Consider the following 15,618-nt stretch of genomic DNA (forward strand, 5'->3'; position numbering starts at 1 on the left):
CATATCGTATTTGCTACGAATATATCACACAGATCAATCAGGGAAACATCCACTTGAGACCTTTTTATGGAAGGCACCTTCAAAAAAATATATGGCTGCTGATTGAACGATGGCTCTTCTCATTACACTCATCACTTAAGCCACAGTAAGATTGAAAACAAAGTTTGCCATCAAAAAAAGAGATATTCAATCAGAGCCATATATTATTTTATGGGAATATGAACAGTAATTTTTTATTGACATAAATTTGTTCAACCCATTCCTCTGGAAAACTCAGTTTTTTCAGACACTGACAAATATAATTGTTAAAATGACTGACTGGATGGATGTTTAGTATAAAAAATATTCCCATAGTTACACGAGACAGCAATAAAACTAATAATACCCAAAAGGAGAATTTTATTTAATTCATATTCCCAGTTATTTTCCCCACAATGGTAGGAATTATTTGAGATTTAACGGTCAATGGTCATTCAGAGAACCGGGCAGGAGAAGACATAGCATTTTAAGTGGGAAACAAAACATATTTGGTATTTTTTACCAATATTTTCAAGCATTAATTTTCCTTAGTTTGTGAATAAGTACATCTATGCAGAAATGGTTTGTGTTAGTAATTTGTATACGGACTATACAGACGCTCCCTTACTTACAAACTTTCAACTTACGAACAAACGTCGAGGACTGGTTTGTCCACCTCTGGGTTAGTCTATAGATCAGGGGTCTCCAATCTCTACCACACAAGAATGCAGTATTTGCAGGATTTCATGCCATCTGAACAATGGAGCGCCCAATAAGTTGGTGCACCTTATCTATGCACTGAATTCAAAATTGTCACTGTATGACACTGACCGGCCTGATGTGAAAGGTATTTCAAGCAAAGAGCTCGTGCCAGTAGGAAAATATGTATTTACATTTTGTGAAACAATATCGATTTACCCCCGACAATGACACCTGCAAAGAGATATGATTATTAGGCATAGTTCATACTGGGTGCTATCTGCTGGGCAGAGGAACATGGAAATCAAGCTCCATCGGGGCACCTCAACAAAAACATGTCTTGCCAGTGGAGAGAGTTGGTAAATCAGCTTCGACAAGTAAAAATGACAATGCTCAATTTCCACGGATCTAAGTTGAACTGTTTGGGAGAGATAGATGTCCATTGCAAACATAGTTATACGAAGAATGACAGACAGGGTCGAGTAAGTTATGCGACGATTTGAGCTTGTGGTTGCCTGGGCTAAAGTGTTGGCTAGCAAGGCGATCTTTTGCCTATGCCCATCAACCATTACTTTTATGAAAGCCCATTTTTTGACAAATTTGTACATGTTTTAATGTTTTGACTTATATTAACTTGAGTACACATTACGTCAATAAAGCACAATCAAACTCAGTTTTGCTCCTCCTTCTTTTTAATAATATACACAACATTATGATAGTGCTTGGTGTCCATTGAGCCAAAGCCCATTTTGTATGGGCAAAATACTGAAATTCACCCGCAATTTAGACAGTGCCTTTTAATTCGGTGAGCCCTAAAGGCATGAAAATACGGCATAATCCTCATGAAATCCCACTGTTTTGGAGCCTCTTTGTTTTTATGTATTCATCACTCCCAAAACGTTGCGAGATGGAAGTATTAGTTTGTCAGATCTGTGATTTATTCTTTGTTCTAAATGCCAATTACTTTGAACCATTATGACGTTGATTCTGGAACTTGAAAGCACGCCATGCAGTCAAATTCAATCAGTGCTACACTGCCAATTTCAATCAGCCACGCACTGCATTTAATTCTGAGTCACATGAGCCCACAAAAGGAGGTGATTGCCTCTTGATTAATTTGGCTCACTGAATCCATATTGGAGCTTTAAATGCATATCACTGTTGGAGCAATTACATGGTCCATTGTGTATGTTACAATTTGCAGTCGTTACTGTGTGGCTGTTTATTATGACACGCTACGGTTCATGTCAGGTTTGTGCGTTCCCTTCAAGGCTCTGCAATTTCTACTCTTTAATTTTTGAGCTTGTCCTTGCAGTGTTGCTAAGGCAACATGAAGAAAAGCCACGCTGAGCTTTTAGTTATCAATTAAAGTTAAGGACAACACCACAGGGATGCTTGTGTTGCAGTACACCTGCTGAGTTTCTCTTTTATGATTGGAAATATGTTGCTTATTTATCTGTTTGTTATATTTTACCATTTGGGTGTACCAGTTTTTGTGCATGCTTGTTTCCAAATGTATTCATTTTAGAAAAAAGACCATGCTACATTTCACAGCCTTACTCTGTCACTCAAACCTCTAATTGGCCCGGAATCTTGAGCAGAGCTCTTTGAGCATGATTGTGCTCCTGTTATTTTTGCTCTTGCTCTCTCCTATCCTACTGATGTTTTCTCCCCACTCTTTGCTACTTCAAACTGGCAGTCTGGTACCAGCTTCACCTATTTCCCCCAGTCTCAGGAGCACTACTATGAACTGAAAGAGAGTAGAATGTAAAACACAGATAGCCCATGACTCACAAATGGGTGCATGGAAAATGAGTCTCGTCTCCACACCTTTGTGAAGCTCCAACGTTTTCCATTCTTTTTTCTTTTTTTCCAGTCCTTTGTTTTGCCAGTTAGTACACCTACGTACAGTGGTGGTGCCGTATTTTCTTGCATATACACTGTATTTGGCGCTCCAATAAATGCTGAGTAAATCAAGAGTACGGCTTATATGCGCACATATTAGACTTGGCATGCACGAAACTACAAGGGGACAAAGACAAAATGCCATATTGCAAGACAATGTGGCCGATCCGGTCAGATATTTCAAAAGTGAAAAAAGATAAACAGATAAAACGCTGAACAAAATTTGTTTTGACGTCTATGAATGGAATTCAAGAAAAAAATCAACAGTATCTTGCATAAAATGTGAAAAAAATAACTTACTTGTGCCTGGCATTGCTCGCTTAGGGCGCTGCCATCTATCTTACCGTAGTTAAACGTGCTCTGACTGTCCAAACGCGAGTAGCCTTGATACATGTGTTCAACTCTATCACGTCACTTTCAAAATAAAGTACTTGATCTGAAGTGTAATTATGTTTGGGGGGGATATTTGAACTTTTGAGACTTCACATTTCATAACTTGAATTTCTGTTGTATATTGATATATAAAATGTTCCCATCCAGGCCTTTCGTAACCTGATTTTTGCATAAGTAGAGATACTCGTATCTACAGAATGTTTTCACTCCACTTTCACAGTACTTTTTTCTCTGTCACCATTCTGTCTGAATTTAGCCTCACTTTCCCTTTTTTGCCTAAGGCTCCTAGTCAGGGTTAATTAACATTGAGTTGAGCAGTGTTTAATGGTTAATGCGGTTTCTTCCTCCAATAAACCACTCCCACCACGCTGCAGATTCAGCACCAATGCGAGCTGCCAAGCAATCGCATCAAGGGCAGCATGGACTTTCCTATCTACATATCAGCTTCATTTGTTGTCCTCTCACTTTTGCCTTCCTGCTTAGAGTACTGACATTTGAACTGACGTTTCTAGAAGCCTTGACACACATGTGCCTGAATAGCCAGTGTTGATGTTGTGTGTTCACTCAATCTCAACAGTTTTTTTACCATGGAACATTACACTGTAAATCAGAATGAGATGCGTCGAACTCACCGAAAAATAATAATAAACATAAGAACTCTTTTGTAAGTAGAGCAGTACTTTATATGTAAATTCTGTCATTCGTCCCACAGTCCTCAAACAAACTACCAACTAAACTAAAATGATCAGTTTCCCACTTTTGTATGAAAGATAGGAAAAGACAAAAATGAAAGAAAATTAGTTATTAATGTATTAAAATGAATAACAAGCATGCAAAACATGTTCTATTGTTGCAGTATATATGTATATATATGTTTATATATATGTTTATATATATGTTTATATATATGTTTATATATTTTATATATATACAGGGTGTCCCAAAAAATGCATGCACACTAAAAATAATTGTAAATGTGGTGTTTTTTCACTGCTTGTTCTCAAACTGGCGCCCACTTTTATTCAGGCACTGCTGACAATGCCAAACAATAGAATCGCACACATTATGAAACAATTCTCTCTGGGTGTGGGTGTGCGTGCGGGTGTGGATGTGTGTGTGTGTGTATATATTCACCTGACATGGATTTCAATTTACTGTTCTTTTCACTTGAATATATTGTTTAGTATCCAAAAATATTATATTTGTGCTGCTTTCCCAATATTAAAAACCTAAAATACTCCACTCTATGATTTTAGTGAAGGAATAGGAAAGAGCAGCATCGGCTACAGAACAATGTTAGCCACATGCTGAAATAAGATGAGCGGTAAAGCTGTAGGAGGGCATGGAGAGATAGAGCTGACAGTGACTGGATAGGAAAGTGTGAGCCCTGTTAGCAATGGAAGAAGAAACACAGACCACTCCTGTAAATCTACACTCCAAGTGTAGAGGATAAAAGGTTGGAATATCATTGGTATATTGCAACACAACAGAACTAGAGGGCAGCCTTAAGTGGAAGTTTGAGGCTTGGAAATTCTAATCGCCCCTTGTTTGCAATCTTCGTATGTAACTGCCTAATTACATTTAAAAGCAGAGTGCCCCTTCAGACTGCCATGGTGTACACTTGCATCCCATTATAATGGTTTGTTTTGTCCATTCAGTCTCAAATGGAAAATTATCACCAAAGATATTACAAGGCAAATTTTTTTTGTGGTCTGCCCAAAAAAAATAATTGTGTAAGGCCAAGGCATGGAGTCAAGGATGCTGGATGTTTTCTAAAAGAATATTTAGTTTCGAGTGTCTGGTAATAAAATGTTCTCACTAAAGACACTAAATTAAATTAACAATATAGAAAATGAGTTATTATATGTTAATATATTAAGTCTGTTGTTTTGGTTTATTGAACTGTTTGGGTTCCCCAAACAAAACAAAAAAAGAACAGTCAGTGAATTGCATATATTTTGACGTTATGAGAAACATAAACATTTGCCCATTATTTATTCCTGTCAGCCTGGATACGTGAAACTGTCGAAACCTGTGGCCCTGTGGACCCAACAAGATGTCTGCAAATGGCTAAAGAAACACTGTCCAAATCAACATCAGATATACAGTGATTCCTTTAAACAACATGATATCACAGGTACACTATTACACATATATATTTCTGACAGTATATTGTTTACTACAGTACACATTTCTAAGTCAAAATGCAAATATTACGATGTACCAATGTTTTGATGAATAATCTCCAAACTGTGCATGTAATAATTTGTGTGAAAACAAATTTTATTGCTCTGGGAATGAGTAGTCTGCTTTATTGACAGCTTTTTCAAATTTTCTCAAGATGGGAATTGATATTAAAAAGTTTAATTAATCTAATACTAATATGAATTCTAACTGATGCATCATTTGTCATTCTGTTTCTGTCATCAATGTCTTCATAAAATTGTGATTGTTTGTGGAAACATTTCATTTCCCTTTACCTCCCTATTTAATATTACAAGCAGGGGGAACTGGATTCGCCGGTCCCGCCTGCTGGTTTAGAACCAAAAGACAATTGTTGCGCTATTAGAAAAAAAAGCTTTTGAAAAATGGGTGTTAAACAAATAAAAGATTTACACTCTTAGAGAAGGTCAAGAAAGGCAATCACTCGTCTATTAGGGTCCGACAGCTGTTTCTGGCCACCATAAAAAAATTCAACTCTCTACATTTTACATTTTGGACAAACATAGTGAGATAATCTTAACATACGCACACATACACACTCATCCACAAATCACGCTTTACGAGGATTATAATTATTTGGAATATTATGCTGCCATCTTGGTGCGCTTCAATTGTTTATGCCTTTCCCAACTTGATACGAAATGAGAACTCTTTTTTTGGTATAATTGATGAAAAGTGGGCGGCCCGGTGAGGCGAGCGGTTAGTGCGTCAGCCTCACAGCTCTGGGGTCCTGGGTTCATATCCAGGTTGTGTGCATCTGTGTGGAGTTTGCCATTTCAATCATTTTCTAAATGAGGATCCCCAAAGTCACACTGCTGCTGTCCGCATGGCAACAGACAAATGTCAATTGGCATGCACACCACCTCTCCAAGCACGACTGATCATGCTAATGAATTTGTTTGTTGCCGTCAAGGGCTTTTTCGAGTCAGTGACTGTCTGACAGTGTAAAATAGCTCAAAGGCCATGAAAAGGGGCAAAATGATGATGAGCCTCGTTTTGTACTTAAATCATTTTCACCATTATTCGCTATATTTGAGTGGCAGTTGGCATTCAATAGTAAATGCTTGGAAGGTATTAATCATGTAGTGTCTATTTGTGTGACTTCAACCTAGCAGTTTAGAAATTGTGTTTAACTTAGAGCTAAGATCGGGGTGAAAGCCAGATCTGAGCCCGACGTATACCCATAATTTCATTTTTTTTGGCAGGAAAAAAACGCAACATTTTCCAAGGGTAAAATAATCTACTAATTTTTATCAACATGATGAATGCGGTTCCACAACAAAATAACGCTGGAACACAGACTAAAAGGCCAGACAAAGAGCGCGAAAAGAGAGATCTTTGAAGCTTTTCCACACCTCACTCGTGTTTGTCTTTTCAGTTCTCCTGTGTTTAGTTTATCCTTAACTTCTTGCTCTTCCATATGTAAATTACTCTTTTTAAAATGTAATTCGGCTGGGCCTGCGACTTGTAATCAGGTACTATGTCCTTTATTTTTATCCACTCTGAGCTCCATCGGCTTATTTTACGTGTTTTCTTGGGGCTACAGTGTTTTGAAACATTGTAATTATTGTAGCTTTTTGTTAACTTTGCAAAAAATATACAATTTTTCGTGTTGAACTTTAACTTTAAATATTATACTTTTTTTAAGGGGACTTAGTAGTTTGGTTTCCAAATGGTTCACATACTCTTTCCTCCCAATGTGCATCATACATTGATATTCTACACTGTTTCATGAAATATGTTTTTGACCAATCCTTTCAGATAAGCAAATTTTAGCAAAGTAAATTGTGTCAGTATAGTTATTGGGCAGAAGGACAACCTATTTTTTTGTAATTCCTCCAGAGAATAAAATGTATTGACTGCATACAGCTCAGCTTCATAACATTTGATTAACACCATGGCCTAGTTTGGGTATTCAGCTATAAATATGTTACAGAAAAAGGTTATGAAACACCACATACATGCATTTGCATGCACATAGACACATAAATACACAGATGTAAAGTCCTACTTACAATTAAGTGTGAGTAATTCAGTTTGTCTCTCCAAACAAGAACCAATTAATTTAACACAATCCAAAACCATTGTGAGCTGTAATTCAATATATTTTTTCTTCAGTTGTACATCCTATTATCATAAACAAGAAAATTAAAAAGCTGCATTTACTATTGTTATGGAAGAATAAAATGACACAAACACTGGCTAATTGTTTACAGATATGTTACTGTGTAAATGCAGTAATTAATAGTTTTACCAAGTTTTTTAATTTATAGAAATTGCGGCATTTGATTGTGATTGCAATGTTTCATGGATGTGCATCCACATTATGTTTTTGTGATTATGTGAAATGTATTATGCAACCGAGAACTTGATCCTATTTTGAAAGAAATCAATGCATCCCATCCTCCAGCTTTACCTCCCTCGATCTTTACCTCCCATTCTTAACAGAACCACCCAGATGTCATTAAAACTGCATTAAAGCATAATAAGGCATAATTAAACATTAGGCTCTGATCTGTTGTAATTACAATACTCGGACTCATTTTGTAATGGAAAAGCTTGGCACAAAAAATTGATTAAAGACGCATTTTCAGTTCCATGTTATATCACTGCAAAAGGTTGTGACGTGGCACTATTGTCATAGACAGCTAAAACTTGACCTCCACCCATAACCGTTTCTCTTAATTTATCATAGACTATTCGTCTAATTTACAGGTTATGATAGTGTTGTCCATGACCCCAAGTAAAATCATGGTATTTATTTATTGCGGCTATTGGTTAGCATTGTGTTCTCCAATGACTACCATAAACATTTCGAGCCGGGCAATCTATCCATTTGGGCAAGAACCACTGTGACATATCATCTTCTGACGGATTACTGGCAAAAGATGGCCATTTTCTGCTCCGACTGCAGCAAAAAAATTGATCAACCAGCTATCCCGCCAACCACATCACTAACATGGACGAGGTCCCACTCACTTTCGACATCCCGGTAGAACAGAATGAATGAAGTTTAGTCTAAACTAATCTAAAACACACTGTGGACAATACGAGAACCAGCATGGTAGCGTTGTGCACAACAACCCACAAAAAAATTGCTTTCATTTGTGTGCTAAGTTGCCATTATAATGGACAAAAACTGCTGTCTATGTTGATTTTTAAGTGTAAGATGCTGCCTAGAAACAACTTTAGCCAGAGACATTGCAAAGGCCAAACTGAAGAGATGGATAAACAAGGAAAAAAGGAGACACTTTACCAACTCTGCTCATATGCCACTTCATGCACACAAGCAAACTATTCGTGTCAGTTCCAAAAGATGAGGACCTTGACATATTTGTAAATGTTTGCGTGTCAATCAACATGTGTGCACTGTTACATTATTTCAATAAAGCACAACAATCTCAATGGCCTCATGCACATTTAACCCCAATACAGAGTGATAGCGTCTAATGTAAACATTAATGTGTGACTTTATTTACATTTTATTCTGAATACCAAAGATGTTCATGCATTTTACAATTCCATTCATCATATATACAGTGAATTCCATTCATCATATATAAAGTGGGGCAAATACATATTTAGTCAACCACCAATTGTGCAAGTTATCCTACTTGAAAAGATTAGAGAGGCCTGCATTTGTCAACATGGGTAAACCTCAACCATGAGAGACATAATGTGGGAAAAAACAAAATCACATTAAAAATAGTTTTTTAAATGTATTGTTATTTTTATTCTTTAAAATGTTTGGCAACATTGCAATTTCATATTTAAAACATTTAAACTTTTCTCTTAAAATAACAATGTTATTGTTATTCACCATTTTTCTATCATTTCATTCCAAAGTGGCCCTAATACATCATGCCTCATTATCATGGTAAAAACTGGAAATGGCACTGGATGTTGTGGTCCTCCATAATTCAGAGCCTTGCTTGTTGACCTGAATTATTGTGTCATATAATTAAAAAGCCCCTACTATCTAGCTTATCTGATATATCATACTTATTACAGCAAACTCCACAGCAACAACACCACAATGCAAATTAATTGAAACTTGTAAGGCACATAAAAATGTTTTTAGCTCAAAACTAAAAATCTTTGAAAAGAACGTGAATTCCAATGTGTTAAGTTTTGATGGAGACCAAATTGTGACTTATGAGTAATTGCATATGTATAGTAAAAACAACCAACATTGAACTATACTGAAAGGAAATCTAAAAAAGAATAATAATAGTTACTGTTTGTAAATTACATTATAGCAAATAAATAAATAAAAATATTTTCTTTTTTATTAATAATTTTGATAGTAAAAAAATGTTCTTTCTGATTTCAAACTTGAGGAGTATTACCAAAAATACAATGTACTCTGTTATAGTAATAAAATGCATGTACTGTATTATTTAGCACCAATCATGCAGGCCTTGCAATGTAATACATATGTAGAGGTTCTCATTAGCTTTCTGGTGCAACAAACATTGACATAACACAAATCAAAATGTGCTGTCAAAATGCCATAATTGTGCAGCTCTGCTGTAATCCAGCCTGCTCTCATGAGAATTCTATAAGATAACATATATCAAGTTTTTCGCATTAATTAGTACAAATCTGACAATTTGTGGTAGATGTAAAGCTTCTCTTAATAACGGAGTGCTGGAAGAAATACTAGTGCCTCTGCAATTCTTGTCATGGCAACCAATATTTGTGTTATGTACTACTACAACCCTACCTCTTGTTATGAGACTTTTTTTTAAAAATCGATTCCCATTTGACAATCTTTTATCATAATTTGATTTTTTTTCTTAGGGCGGGCTCTGATGAGATTGACAGACCGAAAGCTGGAGAGAATGGGCATTATGCAGGAAGCAGAGAGGCAGAACATCCTACAACAGGTCCTGCAGCTCCGTGTGCGAGAGGAAGTTAGGACCCTTCAACTTCTTACACAAGGTCAGATTTTACATATCGCCTCCTTGTTTTTTTTTGCAAACATGGCACATGTCCCTCAAATTTGGAATGCAAATTTTGTGCTTGCATAAACTTCGTAATAGACGACCACGAATGTCGGGCTACTCCCAGGAAAACATCTAATTTTTTCCCAATCAGTCACGTAATAGAGCTCTATTGTTTTTTTTGCCATTTGTAGTTGTGGGAAGTTGCTTCTTGTTCTAAATCCCACAGGAGATGATTAATGAAAATGGTTACAAAACTACAAACAACTGTTTAGTTTTGATGGAAAATGATTAGGGGGTCCTTTAATTGATACTTATGAGTGTATGGCGTTTTGAATTTGTGTCAAGCTGCTTCATGTGATCATTGGATTGGATAACTACCTACCTATTTATATATTTATTCATGTATTTATTTATTAACTTACTATTAAGTACCCATTTGTGTATAATGCCTTTTCTATTCCTGCATCCTCACCCTCTTCCTATTGCAACAAAGAAATTTCCCGATTACGGGATGAATAAAGTTATCCAATCCAATCCAATCCAATCCAACTTTATTCATCCCGTATTTGGGAAATTTCATTGTGACAGTGACAAGAAGGAGGGGAATGCAGATACAGAAAAAAAACACAGTTACAAGTTAGGCAGTACAGTCGCAAAGACCGCAGAACAACAAAGCAAAAGCACATAAGAATCACCAAATCAAATCATTAAGACAGAAAAGCAGCAAAAACACAAAACGAACAAGAGTGGACGGAGCTACCGCCACCGCCTGCCAGTTGAACGGCACCATCTTGGTTGCAGTAGCAAAATCTGTACTTGTATATCACGGTATTACTGTAATGCTTACAATAGTAATAATTACAAAATTAATCTAATACAAAGGGGATTTCACATTTTTTGCTGCTCACGCCCTCAATTTGCAGTGGGTAGATGGTCACATGTTGGAGCGATGGTTCCCAACTTTCGACCAGTACTGATTCGTGGTTGTTTTATACTGACTCAGACAGAAAAAAATTGATGGATAATTTCTATTTTTTGTTCTTCAAGTTCGAACAATATGATATTTGAAAATGTACTGGAGTTTCTTGGACACAACATTGCTCTGTGTTCGTACATTAGTGCTAATGATAAACCCACAAGATAGTAAAATGAGTAAAAAACCCAATTTGAAAAGATACTTTGGTCACTGAAATGTGAAGTCAAAATAAATATAGTGTGCAAAGGCTGACAACGACTTTCCAGTGATGAATTACAATATGCACTGTTCTGATCTCAACAAGTACTGCATGAGGTTCAACCCCAAGTGTAAAGGGAGCACATGGAAACCCTTTGTGTTTGAGACCCTTTTTAGGTTGTTTTTCTTAAATCTTTTTTGGAACTACTGGGACTAGGTAGGATGGAATGGCTTTTATTTCAATGCCCATAACATATGCACTTAGAGCTCTCGCTCAAGGCAAAAAGAGCTGTAACCATTTGGGATCTATTGCGGTGGGTTGATGAGGTGAAAGAGAAATAAAAAGGAGGTGAGAAGACAGATGGGTGAGAAGATCGAGCAGAGAGGAAAACAGGAAGGTAGGTGGTGTGAAAAGAAACCCAGATTGGTTCGTCGAATTCCCACGCAAAAGATAGAAATAGATGCCTCTTTGGGTTACAAGTTTGTAAGTTAGTCCTTTTTTTATATATATACATATATAGAGTAAAACCAATACATTTTATACTCAAACCGTTTACCCAGGTGAGTGTCTGTGGCACATTTCACATCAACTTAACCTATGTAACTTAACCAGTTAACTTTAATTGGTTGTACCTTTGTGGTTATTTATTGTCAAATTAGCTATATTACTACACTTTATATGCTTTATGTTCCACTCTTCAATTGCATTTCCTGTATCATGATCATTGGCATTTTTCAACAACGACACCACAGTTACATAATTATAGACAAATCTTACTTCATATAAAGATGAAGTAAAAATAGTGCAATATCTCTAAGGCAATGAAAAGGAGAGACAGAGGAGCAGGAGAAAAAGGCTCATGGGGGGGGAAAAATTTAAAAAAAAGCATAGTGAGGTGTTGTAATTACTGTAGAATACCGTATCATTGCTTGCTAGACAGACAGTGATTAACCTTTAAGGGTTACTAGGCCTTTAGAGGGGAATAATTAGATTTTCCCATATCGGTGCGATTGTAGTCATAGTTAATGAGGCTACAGTAATGTGAGACAGGCCAAAACAACCCTCGACAATAGCAGCGTCTGAGTTTATGGTTAATGCGAAAAAATAAAAATATAAGGGATGTCACAGTATTTGTAATATATTGCAATACTATATGGACTTGTCTAGCTATCACTGTGGTCTTGTCTCTGTTTGAAATAATGAATGAATCCTTAAAATTTGGGTTTTAAATTGGTTACTTACACAAGTTGTTAGGTTTATGTGGTTTTGATGTTTGGTATTGATTTAGTTTTAGTATTTTCCCTGTATAACCTGCCCTGATTCTGCATTGCTTTATTTCACTTGTGGTCACCTTCCCTATGTGTCTTAGCCTTTCTGTTTCCTTGTGTGTCACCCACATCTCAGTGTCTCGTAAACCCATGGCTGTGTATTTAAGTATTTTATGTTTGTTCATTTCTTGTATGTTTGTTCATTTCTTGTTGCGTCCTTGTCCAGGTCATTTCAGTCTTCGGTGTGCATCCAAGGTATCTTTTATTCTCTGGCTTTTGGTTCAGTTTTGTATTCTTAGACTCCCTGATTGTATTTGCACTTTGTATTGCTCTCTTTATTAAAACCATCCCCATCTTTTCACATCTGCACGCCCCCACATCGTGACATATGTGTTCAGATGGAAATTTTGGAGCAATACAAAAATGAACATTATATGAAAAGGGTATATAAATGTCACTTATTTATGATTTGAAGATATCTGTTTTGCAGTAATATTCACCATATTTCTTAAACATAGTTAAAATCTCCTGTTTTTCCCCAATATTCTCAATATATATATTTTTTAAATTGTTTTTTGACATCATCTAAAGAAGTGTTTCATGCACTTTCAGAACTTCAGAAAAATAGTTCATGCACTAAGAAAATGAAAAAATAGAGACATCATAATAAGCCAATTTCAACAAAGCATAAACAAGGATGAAAAATAGAGCCATCATAATAAGCCAATTTCAACAAAGCATAAACAAGAATGAAAAAAAGAAAAATAAGAAAGATCGATAATAACAGAAAGCAATAAACTTGCATCTCATGGGACATGATGTCCAATTCAGTTTTTCTTCTCACTGGGCTGTACAGTTAATATTAAACCTCTATAAATTGAAGCAACCATATTCCCTGACATGAGACAAGATGTCAAGGTGAAATGGAAGTGAGTTATGGATTTACATCAAACATCAGAGAGGTTTGAGACAATGCAATATGGGATGAACCAGTTTTTTTATCACTACTTTTTAAAAAACAACAAGCAAATCAATTTAAAGCGACTGCACATACTGTTTTTTAATTACTGTAATGCAAAAGTGGGAACCCAGCAAAGTCTTGCAATTCTTTTCTTGCAGAAAGAAATCTAATTTTCAACTTTTTGCTAGTTCAATTTCATGCTCGGGACCATTACGGCCTTTGCAAGCCTATGCTAATAAATATGCTATTAACTGGTTTGTGGAGTCATCACTCTCAAAATCTACTTGAATTACACAGTTGACGGCACCCCTGGAAAATGGTTTTCAAAGTATGCTACACTAATCTGTGCATGTAGACACGGCCTGTGTTTATGCTTCATTTACTCCAACAAAGACTCATTAAGACTGACAAAGACAAATGTGAAACATATCACACGATTGCTTTCAATACTTGTGAATGCAGTCACTCAGCAGAAACTACTTTTTAAATCAATCACGTTTATTTTGTATTCGGTAGGGAAACATTTTTTCCGATGAAATTAGAAAAGGAAGACATAAAAGCAATTTAATTTAAAGTGGTTGTTTCGTCTTTTAGTTTTAGTTAGTTTGATTTTGATGGATCAATCATTGTCATTATCAGAGGTATATGTTGTCATTGTCGATGGACAGCCGCTGCAAATATGTTAACTGTTTTAATAAAATGTATGAAGACAGAGAAACTTGAAGTAGCATAGATGAATATGCTGTTTTTCTCCTTAGGAGTGACCAGATTTTGTTGTATTATTATTAAGCAAATAAGAGGGACAATGAGAGTAAGACGTTGATAGTGTTCACCAATAGACATTCCCAAATGCATGCACGAATAAAGAGAAAAGACAATCATCTTGATTTTTCTTGCAAGGACAAATCAAACCGTTCAGGTCAAGTCCCCGGTTCGTATTGGCGTCACATTCTTCTATTCCTTGTTTATTAACTTCAAGGACCCTAGTTACAATGGACATCTCAACTCTCAAGGGAGGGATGGGCAACAGAAGTGAGATATCAAAACAAATGAAAGTCATATGCAGTCGAAGGATCTTCTCCACATTCCACCGGTTCAAGTGGATTTGGTTTCCCTTTTGTTTCGTCTAATAAAGGAGCAAATTATTTACTTCGTTGCAAGTAGACATTTTATATGTAGTAAGCGAAGCACTTTCTTCATTGCAAGGAAATATATAAAAATCTAAGACTAATAACCTTAACAGACGTGGTGCAGACAAGGTCAGAGAGACCAAACCTTGATTATTTGGGCATGTCCAGAGGAGAGAGAGGGACTATATCGGTAGAAGGAAGTTGAGGGTAAAACTGGTAGGGAGCAGGGCTAGAGGTCAACCAAAGAGAAGAAGCATGAATGGAAGTGGCTGGTGTGGAGTACGATTCTGAAAAAGACGGGATTTAGTGGAAAAAGTTGATTTGCTATGGGGACCCTTGACGGAACCAGCCGGAATTGTAGTAGTAGTGTGAGAGCACAGGATAGGAACACAATAAAGACAGCATTCAAACTTCATCATTATATTCAAGCGGAAAATCCAATATATCTTACCCCTGAAGTGGATTGAATATTCACAATACTGCATGTTTTTTCCTCAAGACTTTGTTGAAAGCATTCGAGGCATTCAGTGTGACTTCTGTTCTTCCTTTGGGCTTTTCCACAAATCAGATGACCCGTTCCGGTGTGCGGCTATCCGAGAGCTCTCATTAGCTGATCTCTCCCTTCAGGACCACAGCCTGTATGCAAGCCCTTCTGCCTTTTGGTTCCCTTGGCTTCATCTGTCCTCACACTGCTCTTTACTGTCTTCACCCCTTTTTTTTCCATGGCTGTTCTTGCCGCGAGGGATGGTCAAATTAATTCTTTTTCATCATTTTCTGTCAGTAACATTCTTTGCTCAGAGATTTCAACTATGGCCCGGTGCCCATGAGATGTCAATGGGAATACCTTTTTTTATTTCCTTCTCCATTTAGATATAATGGAGGAAAATTTACATTTTG

General features: G+C 36.5%; 1 protein-coding gene across 3 annotated transcripts in view; it reads left to right on the forward strand.

The window, feature by feature from the left end:
• samd12 (sterile alpha motif domain containing 12) overlaps positions 1 to 15,618 on the forward strand; it is a 303,220-nt gene that overhangs the window by 258,753 nt on the left and 28,849 nt on the right. For all 3 annotated transcript variants that reach the window (XM_077742973.1, XM_077742972.1, XM_077742971.1), the window contains 2 exons: positions 5,023 to 5,152; positions 10,042 to 10,182. In XM_077742973.1, coding sequence (XP_077599099.1) covers positions 5,023 to 5,152; positions 10,042 to 10,182 — 271 coding nt within the window. The remainder of the gene's footprint in view (positions 1 to 5,022; positions 5,153 to 10,041; positions 10,183 to 15,618) is intronic.

Source organism: Stigmatopora nigra, chromosome 21, assembly GCF_051989575.1.
Source record: "Stigmatopora nigra isolate UIUO_SnigA chromosome 21, RoL_Snig_1.1, whole genome shotgun sequence".
NCBI classification, from domain to species: Eukaryota; Metazoa; Chordata; class Actinopteri; order Syngnathiformes; family Syngnathidae; genus Stigmatopora; species Stigmatopora nigra.